The following is a 26,763-nucleotide window of genomic DNA, read 5'->3' as shown; positions in this document are numbered from 1 at the left end:
CAGGGCCAAAAGAGCTGATTCATCTCCTCCTTGTCTGCTTGAGAACTGAGTGGTGCCATATAAAATAGTGAAGGAGAGCTAGAACCCAGAGGGAGAAAATATTATCCTTGTGCCTATATCCTTGTTTATTCCAGTCCACTCATAAAACCTCTATTTGACCTTCACCCAAGGTTTGAAGAAAGAGGGGGATGTGAAGGAAAAAAACCTAAATGTAAAATATTAATTCCAAAGGCATTTATGTGGAGGTCACAGTGTTCTTGCTGGAAATAACCTGTTCTGTACCATGTGTGCAACAAAGAGATTCTTTCCAGACTGGATCCAGTATATCAGGTTCCTTACGGATCTGGTAAATACACAAGCACTCAGTTCTATTCTGGGGGTAGATTAAGTGAGAACAATGATACTTAGATCATTTTCTATGTGGGAATAAGAGAAACAAGCTTTGCATATGATTCAGACAATCACAGACAGTATAATCTTGAAAGAGGTCTCCTCTTAAAATTAAGAAATTTAACTATATCTGTGTCTGTAGATTATTCCCATTAGGGTTAAGTTAGGATTAAGGGTAAGGAATAAGCTCTCTTACAGCATCCAGCCCACCTTACCTATAGTAGATCTTTGTAAATATATTCGTTGAGCTCATGAAGGAAAGAAATCACTCACCTCCTTTCTACTGCTTTAGTTCTCTTAAGTGTGATACATAGAGCAATTCATAAATACTTTCCTGACACTTTGATATTTCTGAGAAAAAGCTCTGGAAGAAAATCTGGCTATTTTCATTCTAAGTTATGGGTTATACTGGTCCTTGATCTACCACCTCCTCCTTCTAGTGAATGTTTAGCTCTTCAATTTATTTCCGTGCCATTAGGAAATGATACTTTTATGAAAACCTTCAGGAATAGGGTGGAGTCACATCACACATGTGCTTAATGTACAAGTGGCTTTAGAATCTAACTCCTATGAAGATGAGACCAGTGACCAAGGATCTGAGAGTAGCAGCTGTTCAGTGGGGACACAAGGAGAAAAAGCCACATAGGATGAGTGACAGGCAGCAGGTGGCCGTGCTCTTCTCAGTGGTTTTTCAAAGATGTGTCTGATCAGTCAAGATTTAGAGTAAGAACCAGCAAATATTTTCTGAGTACTTACTACATTTCCACCATCGTGCCCTTGTTACTTTCATATGTTTTCCTCCTTTAATTCTCAACAATAAACATGATATTTATTAAGGTTATAATGGCTTAATATTAAGATAGAATGGACTTAAACTTACAGGCAAGAAAAGCACTTTTGAAGTCTATATCCCTTCCCCATTCACGGTAAGAACTTGAGAATTATCTTAAAGAAAGAATGAAGTGAATGTCCTGACATCTAAGTATAGATTTATCCTTATTTCTTCCTTTACCCTAGCTCGGTGTCCTAAGTGTGAGTATGTATTACTATAAGCATATATTAAACTTTAAGCATGACTTAAGGGAGTTCATGATTATTTTGACTACACCAGATTTTTGCTTTAGGCACTGACTTTAAAACTAACCCTTTATTAACAAGGGACTCCAATTTATTCAAAATAAGCAATAAAATTAAAAATATAAAACAAAATTCCAGAAACAGTGGTTATTGCCTAGTGGTGTTTCAGTGTGTTATGGAAAGATCCAGGAAGCAATTCAAATCATCTTTTCTAACATCAGCATCTTGAGACATTTGGCTCTGTTGCCAACTGCGAGAAAGAAAAAGGATCAGATAAGGAAGAGTTCTTCAGGTTCAAAGTGTCTTTAATAAAGCTATCTTTCTTTTACAGTCCTATAAACATAAGAGAAATAGCTCAATCTTTATCTGTATCCTTTCTCACCTGTAAGAAGGAAAAGTAGACACTATTTACAAAAAGTAAGTTTTTAAATCCTACCTTTTCCACCTAAGATTAACAGTCTTCTTGGAAATGGCCCTGTCTCATAAACCTGCCATAGAAATCCTTTGCTACATGGCACCATAGCCCAGGATTTAAGAGCAGAGCCCTCGGGTCCAGATAGATTGAGTACAAACACCAGATCTGTCCCTTAGCACAAGTATGACTTGGTGAAATTTATTTAACTTCTCTGAGACACAGTTTCCTCAGTCATATAAAGGGGATAACTTCTTGCTCCCTCCCATGGCTCTTAAGAACAATATGCCTGGAACTCAGCAGACGATCAGAAATATTTGTTGACGAAATGAAAAGTAATTGTGAAACACGAAATAGAGAAGAAGCACATAGTTCTCATTAAACTGTAGTGATTATTTGTATTACTTCCTATCATCTACTAAATAAATGGGAATGAATTTGCTTTATACACTCTCAGTAAATGCAGATTCAGAAGACATGAGGACATTGGTGGGAAAACAGAATCTCAACATATAAGTCATATGACAGTATCTGAAAGATTTCATTTGTAAATTCAAATTTTGTCCAGTTCCAATTCTGCCATTAAAACTCACTCCCTTTGGTGTGGAGAAAAGGGAACCCTCCTAATGTTGGTGGGAATGTAAATTGGTACAGCCACTATGGAGAACAGTATGGAGGTTCCTTAAAAAACTAAAAATAGAGTTGCCATACGATGCAGCAATCTCACTCCTGGGCATATATCCAGACAAAACTATAATTTGAAAAGATACATGCACCCCAATGTTCACAGCAGCACTATTTACAATAGCCAGGTCATGGAAACAACCTAAATATCCATCGACAGATGAATTCATAAAGAAGATGTGGCACATATATACAATGGAATATTACTCAGCTATAAAAAAAAAGAATGAAATAATGCCAGTTACAACAATGTGGATAGACCTAGAGATTATCATACTAAGTGAAGTAAGTAAGAAAAAGACAAATATCATATGATATCACTTATGTGGAATCTAAAATATGACACAAATGAACTTATCTATGAGACAGAAACAGACTCAAAGACATAGAGAATAGACTTGTGGTTACCAAGGGGCAAGGGCGGTGGAGGAGGGAAGGATTGGCAGTTTGGGATTAGCAGATTCAAACTATTGTATATAGCATGGATAAACAAGTTTTACTATATACACAGGGAACTATATTCAATATCCTGTGATAAACCATATATATATATATATAATTGAATCACTTTACTGAACAGCAGAAATTGACACAACATTGTAAATCAACTATACTTCAATAAAGTTAAGAAAAACAACAACAACTCACTTCCTTCAAAGATGGCCAGGTGCAGGGGTATGGGTGCTGTTACACAGGTCCACGGCTGTAACCTCTACCTTTGGCTTAAACTGTGTTCCCTCAGCATCATCCCAGCCTTGCTCCCCTCTCTGGTCTCTCTCAGTTCTCAGTGGTAGTCGACTCATGAGACCATTGCTCTCATTGTGGGGTCTTCCTAGTTCACCTGGTGGCCCCCTGCTGAGCTCACTGGCTTCCACTGTAACAACCCAGGAAGACTAGGCTTCAGGCCCCTGCTGACTGTGGCCCAGTCAAGCTTCCTGGGATAGGACTGTTCTTCAGAGTGGTGTGGAACACCCTGTAAGGTGGCTTCTTGCAGTACAGCCAGAGGGCAACGTGGCAAGAGCTCCCTTGCTGTTCACCTTCTCTTCAACTTACCTAACTCATCTCCTGCTCTCCAGGCCCAAGTTCACAGATGGGCTCTCAGGAGACCTATGAAGACCATGGCGCTCTGATCTCTGTTTTCCTCATATTGCCACAGTCTTCTTTTACTGCTTTTATGTCATATATTCCCCCTTATTAATGCCAACTAGGCCTTAATGGCCAAAAGGATAGCTCCTCTCTACTCTACGTTAATTCTATAAGCTTAATCCCCCATACCTGGTTGTTGATCTGCTAATAAAGGAAGAAAATAAAGAAATTCAAAAATCTTCTCTCAAGACAGTATCTTGGTTTGCAAGGTGATGTTTCTTCCTGCATAATCCTGTTTTACATGTCAGAAGCTAAATATTACCTTGGTCTTAGTTTTTGCACTGTTTCAGAACCAAATTCCAATCTTCTCTATAGACAGACGGATGCCTTAGATGGAGCAGGCAGACGATCTTTTACTCAGAAAGGCAAGGGAAAAAAGCCCCCAAATTTTTTGAATACTTCCCCATGGTGTTTCAGGTTCAAAGTGCGATTTATTGGGAATTTTTTAAAAGAATATTACAGAGATATTCAGGTTATGAAAGTCTGCATAATATTTTTAAAACATCTCATCCATTAGTTGTATCCAGTACAGAATGTGCAAAAAATAAACCTGGCTCTCCAAATTTTATCTAGTTATAACTGTGTTGTATAGGTACATTCTCAATGTAAACCATTTTGGTAATTTTATGGGGTTGACATTTATCTGTGCTGAACTAAACTACGATCAGTTTCCCTAAATGGAGCCTTAAAACTATACAGCTATTTTCTAAGACTCAGATTGTTGTTTTTGGTTATGATCAAACCAATAAATTGAACAGGCTGGTTTAATCTCTAGTATTTTGTGTGCACATTGATGTAGACTTTAAACTAGATGAGCAGAAAATGAAAGTATGTTTTCTTTGGCAGGCATTTGATGTACTTGGAAGAGTTGAAGCTTACCTTAAGCTCCTTAAATCAGAGGGTTTAAGTCTGCCTGTCTTGGCAGCGAGGCATGAGGAATTACACAGAGAAATTAAAGACTGCACAGCTGATGCTTTGCAAGAGGGACAAGCCTTAATCAACCAGCTAGCCTCCTGTAGGTAAGTGAAGTCTATTTCTCCCTCCGAGTGACAAGCTTTTTCACAGTTTCCACAGTCTGTTAAAAAATAAGTTGCATGATTTTTTTTCCTACTTCTGATGTTTTACTGCATTATGACATGGCTTAAAAGTATCTATTGAATTTTGGTCAGCAGTAGTTCTGAACACAGCATTGCTCATCCAGAAGTGAGGCTATATTCTGACCTGAGGGCCTGAAGATGCTAAAGCTTTCTTTCTATGAGTTTCTGAGGAGGGAGGAGGGAAAGAACAAAAGAAGAGACAGAACTTGCCTTCTGTGTACTTTTTATATCCTAGCATCTCCGTGGGATTTCGTCCTCCCTTTTAATTCGTAAGCCTTGAGTCTACTCTGTCCCTTTTTTCCTTTCTGGAAAAAATAAAGTTCTAGAATTCCCTTTCATTTATGAGCTTGATGGCTCACCAAGCAAAACCCTAAGTAAAAGATGACATTATTATTATTTAATAATAATTGCATTTTAAAAAATTGAGAGCCCACCACATGCCTGGCACTGTCTCAACAGCTTTAGAAGCATTATCCCATTAATCCTCACAGCAACTCTACAAGGCATAGAATATACTATTAATGTTCTTTTCACAAGCAACTGAGACGCAGAGAGGTTAAGTAACTTGCAAAAGGTCATGCAGCTAGTTAGTTAGTGGCAGAGCCAGAATTTGAATTCAAGTGCATGGATCCAGATTAATGGTCTAGTGCATCCTAGACCACCTGCTCTTAACCAGTGTGCTAGGGTGGGTTGTTTTTATGAGCACATTCAGGGAGTATATCAGTGTAAGTAAGTAAGTAAGATATACTTTGGTATATCTTAGAGATGGGCGGGAATGAGGAGAGAGAAGGACCTTGAGAAGCAGAAAGAGAATACAGTGAGAACATACGATCAAGAATAGGGCTTGGAAGACAAAATGGAGATGACAGAAAGAGCAGATGATGGAACAGATACTGACTAGGAAGAAATGATGGCAGGGCTTATGTTTTGACAGAGAGAGACAAAAAAAATTCTGCAAATGGGTAAGCCCTGTTTTTATCTTCCATATCCACAATCCCCTTGAAACTCGAAGACATTCAATTTGAGGAACAATGAAATAGGTCAAATGTGGTAAAAATTATTTTATTTCTGTTTAAACCCTCATTCTGCTCTATTTTAGACATGTTTACAAGTGTTGATTTGGTAAGTTTGGGTTTAGGGAATTTTCTTTTCAGAAGATAATCTGAGTCCAGACAGATACATTTAACCAGGGCTTATGAAGGTTGCTATGGGACCATGCAAAGTCAAGATCAGAAATAATCCAAGATATTCCAGCAGGAGCTAAAAAGCTGAGGCTATGAAAAGGGCAAATAATTCTCACCTTTGGAAAACTAACAATAGCTGTAGTTACTAAGTTTCCCTACTTTGGCTCCATGTCATGCGTCAGGTAATGGTGTGTCCACTCGGCTCTAGGAGGACCAGTGTGCTCATGTCTGGCCCCTATGGGTATGAGAGCTCCTTTCTCCCCTCCCCTGCTACAGGTCCAGTCTTCTAGAATGTATGAGTCTTGGACCAGGCAGAAGATATCCTATGGGGTGCCTGGACTTGTTGTGCCTGGACTCAGTGTACCTGTTTGACATTGATCTGAGTCATGTGATGATGGATTAAGTGGTGAGGTCTCCAGTTGTAATTGGGGAATGGTCTCATGTCAGTTTAGTAAGTAGGTCTCAAAGCACAGATACATACTATTTCTCTGTTCAGGCCGCTCTTTACTTGTGGTGCTTTACCTGACCTTAGACAGTTTCCTTTCATGCGTGGGTGGGTCAGGAAGCAGCCAAAGACCCCTCCCCAGATCCGAAGATCTGCCCCTGATACGCTGCCCCAGAAATTCTAGGTGACTTGGCCTCCCCTAAGTCTGATCTCTGTATCTTCAAAACAGTACATCCTTTGGACTCTGTTTTGTTCCACTTCCCTGAGCTTTGGTCTGGAAACTACCTCCCAGGCAGCAGGCTGATGCAATCGTAAGGCTCACCTCATTCATTTCCCTTCTCTCAGGGATCACTGTCCTGTGCTACCTGTCCTTCAATGTCTGGGTTGTTTAAGGCACGAGGGTAAATCCAGTCCCTGCTTCTTGACCAGAAACTGAAGTTCCGTATTTAGTTTTGATGCTTAAGTCTTAAGAGTAGGAAAGCTGGTCACAAGTTATTACTGCTAAACTTTATCCTGTTTGTTCTAATCAGTAATGCTTTATTTTCAATTCTTAAATATAAGAGAAGTGCTTTTATTTTACATTACAGTCTATTTTCAGGATTCTAGTGATTCTTTTTGGCCATCCATTTTGTAATGGTCGACATGTTTATTTACTTAGCTAGTCTCATTCTTTTTGCCTTCTTTGCTCTTTCTAGTCTTAAATTTTACATATATATTGTTTTTCAAAGGGACATCTATAGTTCTGTTCATCAGGTTGCAGACTGAGTCTTAATAGAAGAAGTAATAGTTAGGGACCATTTCAAGAAACTTGAATTAATGGTAGGTAACTGGATTAAAAAAAGAAAAATTAGCAGTGTGATTTCTGTCAACATCCTAGATACATGAGCTCTCATAGTAGTTCCAAGGTGTTTGGTTGCCCTGAGATTTCACAATATTTTACAAATCAGTACTATTTCCGTTTTGCAGGAGGAACTGAAGGTAAAGTGCAATTGCTACTTGGCAAAGGACATTTTTGATTCAGAGGGTAGACGTAGAATAGAAATCCATTAGAAGCTGAATTGAAACGCATTAGAATCTCAGTCGCAAACCAGAGCCACACATAGTTACTGACCTCAATCCCATGCATACCATTTGGGACTTGCTTCTCTTCCTCATCTAATGATTTAACTGTTCAACGACCTGGGTCACCACCATAGGAGAGAAGCAGAAGGAGATTTCAAGTCGCAGCCACAGCTGGACTGAAGGTGGAGTTTAGAATAATGACAATGGAAATAAACATAAATTCCACAGACAAAAGTAGATGTTACTGAACATCACAATGGCTTCCTAGACTTCTGAATGCCAGCCACAGTACTAGGACACAAAACACTAAAATTCCTACTACCAGACATTTGAAAACTGGTGTGGATAAGAAGCTTAGGACTTAGTATCAAAGGAGTTTTATTTCATGCATTCTGAGAGCCAAAATAATGCCATGACTTTTAACTTCTCTGAACCTCAGTTTCCTCATCGGTAAAATGGAAATATGCATTTTATAGAGGATGTTTTAATCAAATGCGCTAACACCACTCTGGCATATAGAAAGCCCCCGATAAATAATTGGTTCACTTATTTATTTACCTTCCATACGAAGAGTTTTAAAAGCAAAATATTAAGAGTTACATGGTTGCTTCATATGACTACGGCAGAGTCAGCTGTACCAAATCATATTCCTTTTCACTAACTGGGGAAGGTTATATTAGAAATAGAGCAGATAAACATTTATCTTGAGGTAATAAAGGTAAAATTTAGTATTGGGGCAGATAGGAATTTCAGAGACCCTTAGATCTAATTTTTTTCCAGTTAGTTAATAAAATAGGACTTCAGAAGTTCACATTTATCTAAGATGAAGCTTCACAGTAAATCTGAGAACTTTGTCATTATTTTAGGAACAGATCCACACTGTTTTTCTAACCTGGAATCAAATACCTTTGAAATTGGAGCAGCCTCACAGAATAAATGACAGTTATTCACATGTTTCCTTGCTCTTCTATTTCCTCCCTAATGCTCAGGTGATAATTCTGAGTCATTGTTAAATTGTTTATTATCTTTTCAGAGTGTGATATCTGTGACATAACCTAAGTATACTTTAACATCAAAGGCATTTTAACGCATTCGTTTGCATTTAGTTATGATGCGAGTTACCTATCATGGGATCTGATAATGGTCAAACCAGGCTTACAGAGAGGTTGAAAGCTCTGGATTCCGGCCCCCTCACCTCCTCTTAGACCTTGCTTGGCATCATCTCTGAGCACTGAGTGTAAAGGTAGCCCAAAGGTACCCTGCTGCCAAAAAGAATACTGCATTTATTAAGCCACAGGAAGCTGTGGTGATTGGAAGTGCTGGGTCAGAGACCTTGTGTGAGGGTGAAGTTTTCCATAATTGGACAAAAACTAGGAACCTCCTTTTTTGTGTTTCTCAGTGAGCTACCAATTCAGAACTCAAAAACAAGGAAACCATAAACAAAAGACAACCTATGAACTGGGAAAAAATGTTTGCAAATAATGAGACCAACAAGAGCTTAATTTCCAAAATATACAAACAGCTCATACAGCTCAATAACGAAAAAACAAACAACCCAATCGAAAAATGGGCAGAAGACCTAGATAGACATTTCTCCAAAGAAGACATACAGATGGCCAACAGGCACATGAAAAGATGTTCAACATCGCTAATTATTAGAGAAATGCAAATCAAAACTCCAATTAGGTACCACCTCACACCATTCAGAATGGCCATCATTTAAAAAGTCTACAAATAACAAATGCTGGAGAGGATGTGGAGAAAAGGGAACCCTCCTACACTGTTGGTGGGAATGTAAATTGGTGCAGCCACTATGGAGAACAGTATGGAGGTTCCTTAAAAAACTAAAAAAAAAGCTACCATATGATCCAGCAATCTCACTCCTGGGCATATATCCAGACAAAACTATAATTCAAAAAGATACAAAACTCAAAAACATAGAAACACCCACTAAGACCAGGCTACCTTATAAAGTATTCATTTGGCTTTTCCTGTTGCTAAAATTAATTTAAGATTTACAGGTAAACTTGCTTCAACATTGACTCAATTTCTGTTCCTGCATAAAAGACTGTTCCAGTTTTTATTCTACCTTGTTGTGGTGAACTTAAGCTTATAACCCTCATCCTGACTGAATACTTTGCTTTCATATAACCTTAAGTATTGGCCTTTTGCTCTAACACTTATTGTTATTTATTTACTGTTGATTTTTCATATTTTCATATTTTACAGAGAAATAGAAACAGGGGTAAGTTGGGATTTTGCATTCTTTTTACACGATTTTCATTTATGTTGACTACCACTACTTACCCTGTTTGATATTGTGAATGATAATGAACTTTAGACAGAGCATGGTTCATTCAGTCATTCATTTGCTCATTCCCAAAATATTATTGAGTGTCTTTGTAGATCAGGTACTCCCAAGCATCTAATGTGATAGGCGAAGTACCTGCCCTCATGCTGTTTATATTCTGGTAGGAAGAAACAGTCAACCAACAAATAAATCAACAGATGAGATGCTCTTACACAGCAATGAGAACTATGAAAAAAATAAAAAGTGAAATGGACTAGAGAGTGACCATGGGGAGGGGACCATTTTAGACATTGTAGTTGGGGAAAGATTAAGGAGAGGAGCCACCATGCAAATGGCTGGGAGATGAGTGGACCTGGCCGAACAACAGCAAAGGTGTAGCAGAAAGAAGTACAGTGTGGCTGGAGGAGAGCGTGACAAGGGGAAAAGGCATAAGACAAGATAAAATAGTTAGGTGGGAGTTAGACTATGTCCAAGTGCTCGTTGGCAATAAAGGCAATGCTTGTGTGCTTTATCTACATTAACAAATTTTATCCTCAAGACACCCTGTTATACAGATACTTCTATTACCATTGTCCCTGTTTTGCAGGTGTAGAAGCTGGGACTCAGAGAGGTTCAAATAACTTACCTACTACCTGTCACACAGTGGTAAGGGGTAGAGTGATTGCAGGTCTGAACTGCTCTGTTAGGTTGCTAGCTCTGTCTCCTGTCTTTCAACTTCAGTCATTAGCAAGGAGGCTGACCACTTAGTGAATGTGGATTTTTTTTTCATTCTAACGCACTTAAAATGTGCTGCATCTATCTTCTAATTTCAACTCAAATCTCACCTTCCCTGCAAAGTTTTTCTTTCTTTCTGTTTATTTAAAACATTATTGAGCATCCATATGACATACCAGCACTGGGCTTCAAGGATAGTCAAAGATACATAAACCTGACCCTGAGTCTTCAGCACCTTATTAACGGCCAGTAAGGGAATGACATGTCAAGGGAGTGTGATCTAGGTCTGAGGAAGCCCTGGGGACAGTGGGTGTTAGGGCCACCTCTTCAGAGAAGAGAGACACAATCCCAAGCTCCTGTGACCAGGATGGGTCACGTGAAGGAGTGAGACTTGAGAAGACCATTTTTGAATTTGATAATCTAAGATGGGTGAAGGGTCTACATCTTCCAGCCAGAATGAACCTAATCAATACCTACCACACAATAGTTTTTTAATTCCTTTGTATTTGTCAGCTCTATCTCACTTTTTACTCTGTGGTGTTCTGACTCATTTCTTAGTTGTTTGACTTGTGACAGCATCATCTCCCCATCCAGACCATGACATCAGCTTGAGGTCAGCTCTCAAGGTCAACCATGTAGGAAACCTCTTTTATGCTCCTTATCTCGGTATTTACACACTAGGTGACTTGATTTGAAATGTTAGGGGGCTGGTGTGGCATAAAGGAAAGTTTATATCATAGCAAAAATATTTTAAAAGATCTTAGGTGGAAAACAAACAAAAATAATCCCCACCCTCCAACAACATAAAACAAAACAAAGAAACAAAATCAGAAATCCCTTTGTATCAGAGTCATCTATTGTCACATTTTGTAGGAATTCTACCAAGCACTTAAGTACTTAAAATAACTTTTCTTAAAAAAGTTTGATGATATATTTAGATGGTAAATATCAGATACTGAAATTTAGGAAATTGCAAAGTTGAGTTATGACAGTGTTAACTCAGCCACTTTCCAAATATTTTCATGTCTGTATTAAGTTGTTCTCTTTAGGGGTTGAGTAAATGTCATAATTGCGATCTGAATCTGTTACCATTGTTAAGGCTTGTACAATTCTGAAACTCTTAGTATGGAATGCACCCAGTTTACCCTTTCTATTAAATGTAGGACTAATTAGATTAGGTTCTTATAAAATATCTAGGAGTCACTCATTGCAATATGAATTTATTCATTTATGATACTGATGATATGATGTGAAATAGCAAGGATCCCAGAGTAAGAAGGTCTGAAACTGCAGGGCCTACAGAGGAAGCCAGACTAAAGGGTCAGAAATCTGTGCCTTGGACAGCTGAGGGGGAGTACTCTCCAATGAGAGGGCTTAGAGAGGAAAGAACACCAGAAAGAAGAGAGGAAGAGATGTGAGTGGACAAATAATATGAATAAACTGCTCATTACAGTGTTGTTTGTAATAGTGCAAACCTGAAAACCACCTAAATATTTTCAGAAAATAGGAAACTGTTCCAGTAGTTTAAGGGCAAGCACAGTATGGAATAATCTAAGCCAATATCAGAAGAGTGTTTTTGAGGAATACTTGAAGACAGAGAGTATCCTCACAATAAAATGTTAAGAGGTTAAAGTAGGATCCAAATCACGTATACGGCATCTTACTAACTTTGGAGGGGAAGGGGTGGAAAGGACTGCCAAGAGAAAAACTTTTTGGAAGGAAATACATTAAAATGTATTTTTATATCTTCTAAATTACCTCAAATGAGAATATTTGTCTGGTTAGCTCTTACTATGCCCCTTTTATGTGAGGATTTATGTCATCAATCAGGGAAAATGTTCAGCAATTTAAATATTGATTTTCTGTTTTTCTCTCTTTTCTCTCCTCCTGTAACTCCCAGTAGAAGAATGTTGGAGGCTCCCAGTCTGTCTTAGATGTCTGAACTATCTTTCATATTTTTCATTCCTTTATCTCTTTGCACTGCGTTCCCAATGAATCCCTCATATTGATTTTTCTCTTTTGTTAATTTTCCCTTTGTTTTCAGCCATTGAATTCTTTTGTTTGTTTTCATAACTATATTGTTTTCATTTCTAGGATTCCTAACTCATTCTTTTTCCTATCCAATTTTGTTTTACTTCTGACTGCTTTTGCTTCAGAGTTTCTTGTTTCTTTATTATGGGTATTCATTTTTCCTTTGTCTTTCTGGTGATGTGAGACATATTTATAAAGTCACTTTCAGATTGCTCTACTTACTTTCATTTCTGGGAGAGTACATTTAGCTCTTGATTGTTGAGTGTCTTTTCTTAGGATTCATTTTCCTCATGTGTTTTGAAATTTTAGATTGTCCTTCTGGATGGGAAGTGTTTATTCTTCAGCTTTATTGTCCTTGCTTTGTTCTCTACTCTTTTTTCTTTCCTCCTTAGCAGCTTTGCAATGACTTCCACCTGAACTCACAGGGTCTCCTGTCCAGAATCAATCTTCTGCTATTTGATCAGGGTCACCCGAGCTCCCATAGAGCTACTGGGGCTCTCAGAGGTGCAGCCAGAGATCCAGGTTGGGGCACAGTCGGGGTTCCTGACTGCTCTGCTATGTCTGATTCCTTGGCTTCAGCAGCAGTGGGCTATAGTGTTTTTCAAACTCCTTTTACAAGAGGGAGAATCCCATCCCTGTTACTGATTTCAGGGAGAGTCCCAGCTAGGGGACCCTTCATGTAGGACATGTTTTGGTCTCTCTGGCCTCATAGGAATGGAACACGTGGGCATCTCTGCATGGATCTGGACCAGAACCCAGGAACCCTGTAGTTTCAGCCCCACTTACTACTTGCTGTTTCTTTATTGTCATGTGTATACAAGAGATACATGTGGGTGTGATATGTATGGTGGGCAGTGATTCTCAATGTGTACAACTTAAGTCAGAAAAAAATTATTGTAAAAACATTCATATCACTTCCACAGTTCGAATGACACTTTTTCAAAGTAGCGATGAAAACTAGATAGTGGCGATTGTTTCCTCCAAAATAGAGATGATAAACATGAAGCGTTCCTGTCAAGAGATAAGGAAGATATTTTTTCCCATTTTCAAAGTATAATTTGTCCATAGATAGAACGAAAAATATGATCAGCTGATTCCCTCTGATGAGATAGAGTGAGCTGTCGTGTGCTTAGCATCTGGTTCAGCTCCTAATCCAGATGGACTCCCAATAGTAATTTATGAAAGGTTTGAAAGCAACTTGCTGCTCTCAGGAAAGAATCATTAGAACACATTAACATTGAGATTTACTCTCTTCCCGCAGCCCTGGTTTGTAACAGATGCAAAGACAGGGCAACCGCTTCCATAGAGCAAATGTAACAGTCTATTTTTGAGCCAGAAGTCAATATGTCTCTGCTCTCTGGGAGGGAAAAAAAAAATCAATCATTTTTCTTTCCCCCTTCCCTCCCCTCTCCTGGCTCAATGAATAGGGGAGAGGGCTTCCCTGGTGGCGCAGTGGTTGAGAGTCCGCCTGCCGATGCAGGGGACGCGGGTTCGTGCCCCGGTCTGGGGGGGTCCCGCGTGCCGCGGAGCGGCTGGGCCCGTGGGCCGTGGCCGCTGGGCCTGCGCGTCCGGAGCCTGTGCTCCGCAATGGGAGAGGCCACAGCGGTGAGAGGCCCGCGTACCGCAAAAAAAAAAAAAAAAAAAAAAAAAAAAAAAAAAAAAAAAAAAAAAATAGGGGAGAAAATACTGCCATGATGGAGTTTCTAACAAATGTCTAAAGAAACCTTCACAGTCTGTCACTCCAGAGTATCTGTGATGCTTGAAGAAGTCAAAGTCAATGTCAGGAATAATCTGATGTACCCCATGCTCATACTACAGGCAGGAACCATCTAATCCATTCATAGACAGGCAGCCCAAATATCAAGCAGTATTTCCAATGCAAGTTACAGAGCCACAGATTGTTAGGCCTAGAAAGCTGGTCCACTGGTAGCTCCTCTCCCACCCGCTCAGGCAGCACATGAGCAATGCGGCTTCAGAGTCAGAACAAAATGGGCACTCCCGTCAACCAAGTTTCTGTTATCCGCCCCCAGTTCTTGTTCCATCATTTATTTAATATTACTGTGAAGTAATAGGACTCATTTCTGGGTGGCTGATGGGATTCTATTAATTTATTTTATTTTCAGTTCATTTAAGAATTGTTGGCAGAGTGTGAGGTCATATTTTTCCTTTGATCAAACCATCTGCATTTCAGGCTCTGAGGAAACTGGCAATATGCATGCTCTACATGTTTTTAAATGTTTTGGAATGTTCAGAAGAAATGTCTGGAATCAGTGTTTCTAGTTTCCAACTGAAAATGATAGAATAGGGCTGGTTGTAAGCTGCAGACTAGGTTTTCACCAAGGAGGAATGGAGAGGGAGAGGCCCTGGGGTTAGGAGTGTGACAGATGTACTCCAACTGGGAATCAGAAGGAAGGGATTAATGCCTGATCAGACAGAGATGAGCTAGCTGAGGACAGAGGAAAATAGGAGCTGGCTAGGGTAAGCAAGATAACTGAGAACTTCTTGTACTAAGGATGGGGTCTAAGCCACAAATAAGAAGGGAATGCACATGGGACAGGCAATTCAGTCTGTCCCTATAAGGCTTGAAACAGCGGAGGGAAGTATCAGTCAACCTAACTATGAATCCTAAACCATCAAAGAAAAATTGGGCAGTTTTTGGATAGCCTAAAACTTCTATAACTGGGCAAAAGGCAAAGTCATCTTTGTTTAAAAACAATTAGAAACTGTTACTAGTGACATTTTTAATACAGTAACTATCTGTGCATATGGTCTTGTTCCTTAAATCTGTGTCTTGTCTTTCCTTAAATATTGATCAAAGTGTACTTTATTTAATTTGAAAATATGCATTGATCTACTTCTTACAAGGCTATGTGCTCAGGGTTACAGAGGATAAATGAATGAAAAGAATGTTGTATTTTCCCTTAATTTATAATGCAATAGATATACAGGATAAGGCATAAATCACCACAAAATAAGACTAATCTCCTAGGTCATTGGAAAATTAAAAATGAATGATCCATCCAAAGACAGCGAGAGATCCTGTTTGACTCGTTGTGATTCATCTAAATTAAAATTGTGAGTCGCTAGAGAGCAATATTTTTACGGAAGGAATGCTTGATTTGTTTTTGTTTCCCCGTTTCCATTTTCTGTGCTGGAGGGGCCTTCAAGATGTGAATTTGAATAAAATATCGTGCCCCTCTAGTGGTCACTTTGCAAACTACAGACAGACATTTCATTACCTAGAGAAGCCAGCCAATTTCAAAAGAGCTTGCCAGCCAGGCTAATCCTGTTTCCATCAACACTGAGGTCAAGGGAAAGCGAAATTTTAGAATACTTCCCCCCATCCCCCCGTCTTGTGTCATGGACCCAGAAAAGGTACTATGAGGTGGTAAAGAGTGTGGACTCTGGCATCAGATGAATAGGTTCAAATCCCAGCCCTGCCATTTAACAAATGTGACCTGGGCAAGTTACTGAGCATTTCTGTACCTCACTTTGCTCATCTGCAAAAGAGAGATAACAGTTGTAGCCAGATCATCGGGTAGTTATGAGAATTAGAAGATATTACTTAAAACATTAAAAATGGTTCCTTGTCACAGTAAGTGGATTATTTTTAGAAAATGTTTACCCATTTACTTTGACAAGCTTTATTCTCTGTACCCATTTTCCACAGTGCTTATTCACCTTTTCTTTTTTATTTATCTTTCTCATTCCAAATTTGCATGTTCTACAGAAAAACCATAACATATAGGACAACTGGGCTTTTAAGTGCCTTTTTAGCATGCAAAGTCTAAAATGTAGTTAAAATATGATTACTGTTACCAATATAACATTGTTACAGAATTTGTGGATATAAGTACAAGGATTATTTGCTAAACTCTCCTGATTTCTTGATTATACTCTTCACTGTCTCTGAGTTATTAAAATGTGAAACAAGTTGTTTCAAGTGTAACGTCTGTGGGACCTTAGGCGTCAGGAATAAGATTTCCCCTCCAGTTAAACTTCTCTGGGACTCTGGTGGTCCCACAGGACACACTTGAATCCCATGTGTATTCAACAAGATTCTCAAGCTGCCTGATGACCTCTAAACTCTTTGGCAGCCTCATTGTCATTCCTGTGAAGTCATGTTCCCTCTCAGGCAGTTGGGATCCTGCCCTCATTTCATTACTAATTCAATTCATTTTTACAGAGTCATAAATTAATTTTTTGAGGTAAAACTACTGAAATCTGTATCTTTTTCCAAGATCTTTTAAAGCTCTGAGTAATTAAATGTAAGAGTTATCAGCTCATCTTTATGAGTATTGGAAAGAAATGACTGATAAGAAATTAAAGACTTCAACTTCTTATATGCTGGAAGAGACTCTATCTCAAGGATAGATTGAAAAATTTAAAAATGCTCACTGGATCAGCAATGTCCTTTCATTATCTTGCATTGCTAGTAAGCCTATGTTGGAAATGGTTAGGAAACTTGCTAATGTGTCTTTAGACCACAGCAAATGGGGTCCAACTCAAAGTTCATTTGTTGTTTTAAAGACGTTTTCATTTTATGAGCTGTCATGTCACTTATCTTTTTCTCATGAGGCCAGCACAGATACAAAATGACAGTGTGAGGCTTGGTTTCTTTTTATGAACAAGTACATCAGATTCCTCATTGTTGGTGATACCTTGGTTTTCACCTAATGATTACAGCCTTGAGCATTCGTAAGTATCCAGAACAAGGACCTTAGTGTTACATAAATATTTTACCCTATTGGGTCATTCAGTGTTTTGTTAATTGGCTGATCTACATTTCTATTCAAAGAGCATATTAAGATAAGTGAAGCTTTTAAATAACACCCCCAGGAAAACTCTTGGCAAACATACTGTGTTTTTTGCCGTAAGCTTCTCAAAATATATTGAAGAAATATTAAGAAGTGAACCTTTAGAAGAGAAGATTAGACCTGGTTACAAAAACCCATAACTCATCTTTTCCCTCGGGACTGACTGACTTAAAAAAAACAACATAATTTGGTTTTGCTCTCTGCTGTACCAGGACTACAGCTTCTTAACTTCTATTATCCTAAAGCCTGAAGCTTAGTAACTTTCATCAAGTCATACTTATCATGAAAGGTTCATTTTCAAATGTTCCCTGTTCCTGGGGCCTCTCTATGAGGGTGGAGTGAACTAACAGCTGGCTTGTTCCATTCAGCTCTCGGGTGACCGGTGTCCATGAGATGATGGGATGCATCAAGAGGCGAGTTGATCATCTGACTGAACAGTGTTCAGCACACAGGGAATTTGCTCTTAATAGACAGCAATTAACAGCCTCAGTGGAGGGCTATTTAAGAAAGGTAATTTCATAAAATGTGTCCTCCTTAAGCTACTATTTATTTCTTGGTTTGCATAAGTTTTTTTATTTTTAATTTTTCGTTGAAGTATAGTTGACTTACGATATGTAAATTTCAGGTGTACAGCACAGCGATTCAGTTTTATATATATGTATATATACTCTTTTTCAGATTCTTTTCCATTAAAGGTTTTTACATAATGTGGAGTATAGTTTCCTGTGCTATACAGTAGATCCTTGTTGGTTATCTATTTTATGCATAAGCTACTATTTAGATGCAGCTCCTTACCTGGTGATAATAGATGATGGTATGGGAACTGCAGCATGTGGGCATGGTGGGAGGATAGGGGTGTGTCTCCTTAGGATTCTCTTCGTCCTACATTAGGCTTTATATTCAAACAGAATGAAGTTGTAATTCACTACTGCTCATCAACCATCCCTGTCCCAGGTTGCCAAAACTAGAAGTGTCAACCTGCCTGCCTCCCAGCCCAGAACATATTTACACAAAGGCTGTTCTCACTTTGCACAGAACTGTGTTAATTGAACCATGTGTATATTGTGATTGTGTCCTCCTTGATTTACATGGTTCTGTGCATGGTTCCAATATGCACATTTTGGTTAACATGGCACCACACAACACAAGAACAGCAGATAGATACCAAAAATGATGAGTTTTAGGGGTTCCAGGAATAAATTGCCATTATCATAATTTATTGAACCAAGACAGTGCAAAGGACATGGCCACTCTGAATAAAACCATATGTGTGAAAATCCTTTCTACAAAGTGAATATAGTGGTTTGAAGAATTTTATTTCCCATTTTCAAAGAGGAATAAAACCAGACAGCTACTATTTGACTAAATAAAAAATTACTTGTCTGGGGGCTTCCCTGGTGGCACAGTGGTTAAGAATCCACCTGCCAATGCAGAGGACACGGGTTCAAGCCCTGGTCTGGGAAGATCCCACATGCCTCGGAGCAACTAAGCCCGTGAGCCACAACTACTGAAGCCCGTGAGCCTAGAGCCCATGCTCCACAAGAGAAGCCACAACAATGAGAAGCCCGCGCACCGCAATGAAGAGTAGCCCCCACTTGCTGCAACTAGAGAAAGTCCACACGCAGCAACGAAGACCCCAGGCAGCCAAAAATAAATAATAAATAAAATAAATAAATTTAAAAGAAAATTACTTGTCTGTAGATGGGGTTATAGCAAAAACTAGTAATATCTCAATTACATTAATGCTAATGAACCGTGTTGTAAAGTCTGGGTCTCAAATTTTCAATGATGTTTTTTCATTTGCTACAATGGACTTATATACCTGACTTACACAAGTAGAATTAATAGACTTCACAGGAGAGGTCATTAAATAACCAAGTCTCTATATAAATTGCCTCCTCGCCTGTTATTGATCCAGAGATGGGAATTTGAACCTTGTTCTGATGCTTGGGTCCAGGGAGATTACGAACATGGCGGCAGCTGTAGTGCTGCATTCCCTGGAGCTTGAGATTCAAGTGAATTTGGTGGTGGTGGAAAACACAGTGGAAACTCAAACAGCTGTTGTTGCTTGTGTGGCTACTGCCAAGTCAGAGCCAATTTGACTTTGGGAATTCTAGTCAGAGCAAGGCAGTAACTTGAATAGAACCCTTCAAAGCTCACTGTATTCACTAATTCATGTGTATTGAAGATCAAATCATAGTCCCCCATGTTCATCAATTAAATGCCTAAACGTGTTTCTGTGTTTTGTTATCACAAGTACAGCATGTGGTGCTGCCCCGGGGCCCCTCAGCCCTAAATATAGTAATCCATAAAGTGATCTAATACCTCTGCTGGACCTCTGCTTCAAAATATACCTGTAAATTGGGCCCCTTTCAGTGTACAGTGTATGATCATGACTTAATGCACCAGAAAAATTCACCTCTATTGATGTGTTGACAAGTGAATTATCCTTTCTAGGTAATATAGATAATAAATTCTTAGAGAATGTGGATTATTGCCTACATCTCATCGCTGTTAATAAAAGAAATATCTGTAAATATATATCCTCTATTGGTGAGTCAGTAGTATTACATCATATGAAGGGCAGCATTATGAATTTAAGTAGGAAATTCTGAAATATTAAACTATTTTTATATTAAAATTTATATACATTTAAAGTATAATGGGAATGTAGAGAGTAATATTTATCTCCTCTACACATATGCATACATATATGCCAATATATATTATTAAGGGTGCAATATATTCTTTATTCCTAAAGGTGGAAAAGTCCATTCAGAAAATCAGCCCAGTAATTTCTAATGCAATGGATGTCGGTTCCAGCCTTTCTGAATCAGAGAAGATTTTGAGTACATATCTGGAACTAGATAAACAAGCTAAGGTAAATAAAATGAGAGTTATTATTATGGTTATGGTTTTGTAAATATGATTTTTCTTTATTTTCAGTAGCTATAAAACTTAATCCTAGCTCCCTTGAGGGCTGCAATTCTAAATTAGTCTTCTGGCAGATAATGACTTAAAAACGCCTACCATTATGTGTATCTAAATTATTCATATTTACAGGTACATTTATTAGGGCGTTTGAGCTCACGGAAGCTCAGCATTATAGCCTGGTGCTAAACACTCATTTGGCCTCTTTCCTAGCCTAGGAGATGTTAGCTACTTGAGGCAGGGAGAGCGCCTCTTTAAGGCTGTTTGTGATTTTCTGCTAGAGTAAGTTGCAAGAGAAAATTACCAAGAGCAACATGCGTCAGTGCTAGATTCCAGGAGGCAAAACAATCACAATCTTGTTTGCACACCCAATGTTTAGAGACAGAAACTGCCCCCTCCTCTGCCTGGCACCTTCTCTAGCACCCTCTCACCCCTTTCACATGGGACTTAGGTTCAGATATTCCTGCTAGCAGCTCCAAACCTTCATAAAGTCCCTGCCTGCCCCAGCAGGTGGTTAGAAAGGTGAGGCAAGTGCCCAGGTCTCTAGGAAATGGCCTCGCTATTCCATCATTTCTTTTTTTAAAATTTAATTTTTATTTTATATTGGGCTACAGTTGATTTACAGTGTTGTGTTAGTTTCAGGTATACAGCAAAGTGATTCAGTTATACATATACATATATCCATTCTTTCTCAGATTCTTTTTCCATATAGGTATTACAGAATATTGAGTAGAATTCCCTGTGCTATACAGTAGGTCCTTGTTGATTATCTATTTTATATATAGTAGTGCATATATGTTCATCCAAAACTCCTAATTTATTCAAGAGTCTCCTTCACAGACAGCACTGATGCCTGAAACTCACAGATGAACCAATTATTAATGGGCCGTTTTTAATTCCTTTTTTAAAATGTCTAAAATGAAATGCATGCCTGAACTCAAGTTCATTTTTTTTAAAAGAGAAAGCCTCATATTTTATTTAGAGAAGTACTTTTTTCTTTTTTTTATAAATTTATTTATTTATTTATTTTTGGCTGCATTGGGTCTTCATTGTTGTGCACGGGCTTTCTCTAGTTGCAGTGGGCGGAGGCTACTCTTCGTTGCAGTGCACGGGCCTCTCATTGCGGTGGCTTCTCTTGTTGCAGGGCACGGGCTCTAGAGCGCAGGCTCAGTAGTTGTGGTACATGGGCTTAGTTGCTCCACGGCATGTGGGATCTTCCCGGACCAGGGATCAAACCCGTGTCCCCTGCATTCGCAGGCAGATTCTTAACCACTGCGCCACCAGGGAAGTCCCTTCATTTTTTTATTTAAAAAATTTTAGAGGGAAGGAGGAAATTTCAAGGGGAGAAACTCCTCCACTTCCTCCTTCCAGAGTGCTCTCTGGGAGCAGCTCCTGTAAATTAAAATTACCTCCATTCAGTGAAGTACCTGGGAAACATATTAAATACAAGTAGGAGAGCAATCCCTCCTTGCTCTAAATGAGAGTGGAGCTTCTGTCTTTCATGTTTGCTTGAATCCTAGCTTGGTCTCACATGAAATTTTACGCAGCTCGGCGGCAGTTGTGTAAATAGTGCCTACAATACCTACTCGTCCACTGAATCAGTGGTTAGATTTCACATGCCAAAAATTGCACTCAAAAGAAGACATAGGGGTTTCCCTGGTGGCACAGTGGTTGGGAGTCCGCCTGCCTGTGCGGGGGGCGCGGGTTCGTGCCCCGGTCCAGGGGGATCCCGCGTGCCGTGGAGCAGCTGGGCCCGTGGGCCATGGCCGCTGGGCCTGCGCGTCCAGACCCTGTGCTCCGCGGCGAGAGAGGCCACAACAGTGAAAGGCCCACGTACCGCAAAAAAAAAAAAAAAAAGAAGAAGAAGAAGACATAGGAGAGCAACCCTAGCAAGTCAAATTCACTGACTCTTTAGGTTATTCACACCTCATCTGTACCATTTTCCCTACACTTATTTAAAAACTGTTGTAGATGGAGACTTTAAGAAGACTGCATACTTGATATGGCATTTTTTTGTAAATTAAAAAATGAGTAAACAATTTCTATAAACTTGTCATCTCTTATATAACAAAATTAGTTTAAGAATTTTCTAGAGCTACTGGTAAATTTCATAAAGCAATCATCATGCATAATTATTTTATTTAAATTATTTTAAACATTTCTGCCAATGTGTTTTACAACCTTTCTTACTAAACAAACTTCCTTCTATTTGTGACACAGAAAATAGAATGTTCTAAATAAGACGTATAGGTGATAGACTGAAAGAATAATTTGAGGTGGTTTTCATTTTAAGGTGCCTTTTTTTTTCGAATTTTAAAATATGTGCCTTTTTCATTGAGGAGAGTTTTGGTACAAGTTCAATTAATAATTGTAATAGATGGCTGTACAGAAGGTATTGGAATGTGAGTGTTCATGATTCCCCTGTCAGCTTCTGACCTCCTGTGCCTTGTTTTCATAGGAGACATCACATGAATCAGAAGCAGCTGCAAAACTCTTGACAGAGAAAAATGATTTTGAACCTGATGAAGTGGCATCGCTTTCTTCTAAAGCTAAGTGGCTAGAGGAAGAATTAAACATACTTGGCCAAAGCCTCAGCTCCAGGTCACAAGTCCTGCAAACTTATGTGGCATTTCTAAAGTCATCAGAGGAGGTACGGTACCTATGGGCTGACCTCTTTGGCAACATGGCCTCTGCCCATCTTCCTGCTTTCTAAGGGGATAGAAACCTCGTGGGTCGTTCCAGATCCTCCACCCCAGTGCATGTACTGACTTATAGCTCCTTTATTCTCCAAGGCACCATACACAGGCTCAAAGAGTAAGTTATTTTACTAAAAACATAATACAAGTGTGTATGTGTAGATATAGACAAATAAACAAAGTGGCTGTGTTGAAACCCGTTTTACTATGGCCTACAAATATTTACAATATCCTAAACATAAAACAAAATTATTTAAAAATAAGTCATTTTCTATTTAAAAATAAGTCATGAATCTCTTTGAATACCTAAGCAATTTGTGTGATTTATTTAAAATCCACACAATTGGAAATTATAGGCTGTTGGGTCCCGTCTCAGATCTGTCTTGTTTGATGCTTTTTAATAATTTTCCTCTGAGAGCTTTTTCTGAGGCATTGTTTTGACTGGTTTGTACTAAATAATCTGTAAAATTCTGTCTGGTAGACTAGAATTCCATCTCTCAAAGGTCCCAGGTTCTTGAAGGTGACATCAGTCATAGCAAAGCGCTGGAGTCCCACCTCATTTAACTCTGGTCCCAATGCGCCCAGGCGCGCGTGGTTCACTCTCCTTTCAGGGAGGGGCTGCTGGTCAAGTGGGAGGTAGAGCCATCAAGGCTCACTCAGGGGTAAAGCCAACCCAGGTTAGGTGGCATCCTCCCGCCACCCTCCCAGTACTCTCACCCTTACCTCGCACGACCACATCCTACCTGCCCACATTCCTCTGCCAGCTCTCGTTCTCTAAGAGTCTGAGTTCTCACCCCTCTGGAGGAAGGCCACGCACAGGCCCTGGAAATCTCAGGGAACCACTGCCTCCTTTTCCACATCTTTCTTTATTCTGGATTTTTTAAAAAATTTTTTCTTATCCTGGAACTCTCAGGGTTAGGCAGAGGTATTACAGCTGACAGGTTGTTCTGTCAATGAACACCTTTTTTAAAAAAGAAAGAATCTTTTTTTTTTATTTGGTTTATTTATTTGTGGCTGTGTTGGGTCTTTGTTGCTGCCCACGGGCTTTCTCTAGTTGCGGCGAGCAGGGGCTACGCTTCATTGCGGTGTGCGGACTTCTCATTGCGGTGGCTTCTCTTGTTGCAGAGCACGGGCTCTAAGTATGCGGGCTTCAGTAGTTGTGGCACACGGGCTCAGTAGTTGTGGTGCACAGGCTTAGTTGCTCTGTGGCATGTGGGATCTTCCCGGACCAGGGCTCGAACCTGTGTCCCCTGCCTTGGCAGGCAGATGCTTAACCACTGCGCCACCAGGGAAGTCCCTCGATGAACATTTTTATCTCAACTTGGAATGGTGGAGAGGGTACAAAGTAGTGCTTGGTTTTCTGCATCTCCATTGCCAAAAATGTACCTTCTTAGCTTCTAGCTCAGCACCTACTTCCATGGCCCCCTCTGGCCTCTGGGACCAGGAGTTTTGGGACTAGGGCTGGAACCTTAGCTTTGCAAACAGAACTTTCCCAGAAGGACCTCACGTCCTTTCATCTTCCCAGCTTTCACTTAATCTATTTTCTTACCTGGCAGAGCCTCGTGTCCTCACCTTGGCAGTGCTCTCAGTCTGTCAATCTCCTACCCCTTCAGGCTTTCTCTCTTTTCTCACCAGCTTGTGCTTATTCAATTCCATTCCATTCCCCATGCCCTTAACGCCCTGCCTTCTACCCTGACTTGCCAGCTCCCAATACTAGATCACTCCAACACTCTGTGTACTCAGCTTCTCTTTCCAAGCTTCCAGACGCTCCTGTGGAAAATCATACAATTGTGCTGATTGGTGCTCTTACAAATTTATGGGTCTTTGGCTCAGCTGAGCCCCCCATATGCTCTCTAGTTGGTGCCCATTCAGTAGTGAGTTGCAAACTTCTTACTGCAGTTTCCATTCCTAAATGTCAGCTTACGCCCTTACCTGTATGTGACTGAAAAAAATGAGTCCATTGAGCTTAACTGCCTTGACTTCCTTCAGCTTCCAAACCCACTGACATATTCACCCTTCCTCCACTGTCACCAATAAAGTGGAGCTTCTGCATGTGTGCTGCACTAATCAGCCATCAGTCCCTCCCTGTCTGCTCCTACATCCTTCAGAATCTAGCTTCAGCATCCATCCTCTAATTTTAAACATTTGCTTTTTCCGTTGCTTCCTTCTCTTTGGTCTACAGTTCTGCCTAGATAGTCTTGCCCTCACTAAGGCTACCACTCTGTAATTTTCCTTCCATTCACAACTGGACTCTTGGGATGGGAAGATGACACTTCTTTCCTCTTCTTGCTGATCCTCCCTAATCCTCATCCCACTGCCATTTGGTTTATCCCCTTTTCAATCCTGCCGTTTGCACCTCTTCACTCCATTCTTATGAGCTTATACTTACTACTTACCAGTTGACAGGTGAAACGGTCAATCTTTATCCCACTTGATCCCTCTGCCATATTTATTTAACCCAGTTACTCACATTCACCTCCTTTGACTTTAAAGAAAAACAGATTTATTGAGGTATAATTTGCATAGCATAAAATTCGCCTATTTTAGGATGTAATGATTTTTGGTATATTTATAGAGTTGTGTAACCATCACTGCACTCCAGTTTTGGTATATTTCCATCACCCCAAAAAGAGGCCTGGGGAATACTTTTCGTCAATCCTGGTTTCCACTGCCCCTCCCCGCTGCCCCCAGCCTCAGGCAAGCACTAATCTGCTTTCTGTCCCTATAGATTTGCCTTCTTTGGATATTTCACATAAGTGAAATTATCCTGTCTACTTCTTTATCTGTTCTTTTACCTGATTCACTTCTCTGTTCCTGAAGTGTGGTGGGTTACGGAGTTCTTGCCTGTGCTCCCTCTTTTGTACATTCTATACACGTTCCCCACAAAAATCACCCGCCCTCCCACAAACACACCTATAGTTTCAATTTACCAGTAACTTAAAACTGGTTCCTCAACCCCAGCTCTTCTGAGCTCCAGGCCAATGCTTTCAACTTCCAATCATACTAATTACCTATGTATTCTGTAGCTTCCTGAAGCTCAACAAAACACAACTGGTTATCTTTTCCTCAAACGTGTTTCCTTCTGTATTTTGGCATTGGATTAATGACCCCACTGTCTTTCAGAAGTCCTATGTAGAAGCTCAAAGTCTGTTCCAATCCCTTTCTTAATGAGCAGTTCTTTTTGTACTAGGCCCTGAACTTTTCATTCCTGATCTCATTTCATCCTTATAATATCCCTATGTTTATTTACCATTATCCCTACTTTGCAAATGAGGGAAACTGAGGCTCTGAGAAGTTAGGTATGTAAGACCAAACAGGTAGTAAACATCAGAGCTGCAGTTTAATTCCCAATCTCCTCCCTTTTGTTTTTTCAAACGTCAAAGGCCATGCTATCCCATGTCTGTCTTTAGAGACAACCTAAGAGATTTCTGAATTCCTCTTCTTCATTTGTACCATCACCTTCTCAGTTCAGGTCCTCATCATCCCTTGCCCAGCTTAAAGAAATTGTATCTGCCTGTTCTCTCTGCCTCCTATAATTCTCCTCTTTATGCCTTTCAGAAAATGGTCATTCTAAAGCAAATCTGATCATGTCACTTCCTGAAATTCAGGTTATATGACAAATGTAATTTATGAAGCAAGTTATAACTTTTACCCCCAAATGGGTAATGTATTAAAGTTGATCATTAATTCACTTAAAAAAGAAACTAGTCCAGATTCAAGGGAATTCCTATAATGACATCATGCTCACTTACATTCAAGGAGGCTT

General features: G+C 39.6%; 1 protein-coding gene across 1 annotated transcript in view; it reads left to right on the top strand.

Annotated features, from left to right (window-relative positions):
* The window catches only part of CCDC141 (coiled-coil domain containing 141), a gene marked incomplete at both ends in the record, with an annotated part of 195,486 nt that overhangs the window by 114,616 nt on the left and 54,107 nt on the right, over window positions 1-26,763 (top strand). Inside the window, 4 exons of the mRNA XM_079709970.1 lie at window positions 4,556-4,728; window positions 17,739-17,880; window positions 20,132-20,251; window positions 22,760-22,951. Coding sequence (XP_079566096.1) covers window positions 4,556-4,728; window positions 17,739-17,880; window positions 20,132-20,251; window positions 22,760-22,951 — 627 coding nt within the window. The remainder of the gene's footprint in view (window positions 1-4,555; window positions 4,729-17,738; window positions 17,881-20,131; window positions 20,252-22,759; window positions 22,952-26,763) is intronic.

Source organism: Hyperoodon ampullatus (assembly GCF_949752795.1).
Source record: "Hyperoodon ampullatus genome assembly, chromosome: 8".
In the NCBI taxonomy this organism is placed as follows: Eukaryota; Metazoa; Chordata; class Mammalia; order Artiodactyla; family Ziphiidae; genus Hyperoodon; species Hyperoodon ampullatus.
Note: the sequence above shows the minus strand (reverse complement) of the source record. Positions and strands in the feature narration are given on the sequence as shown.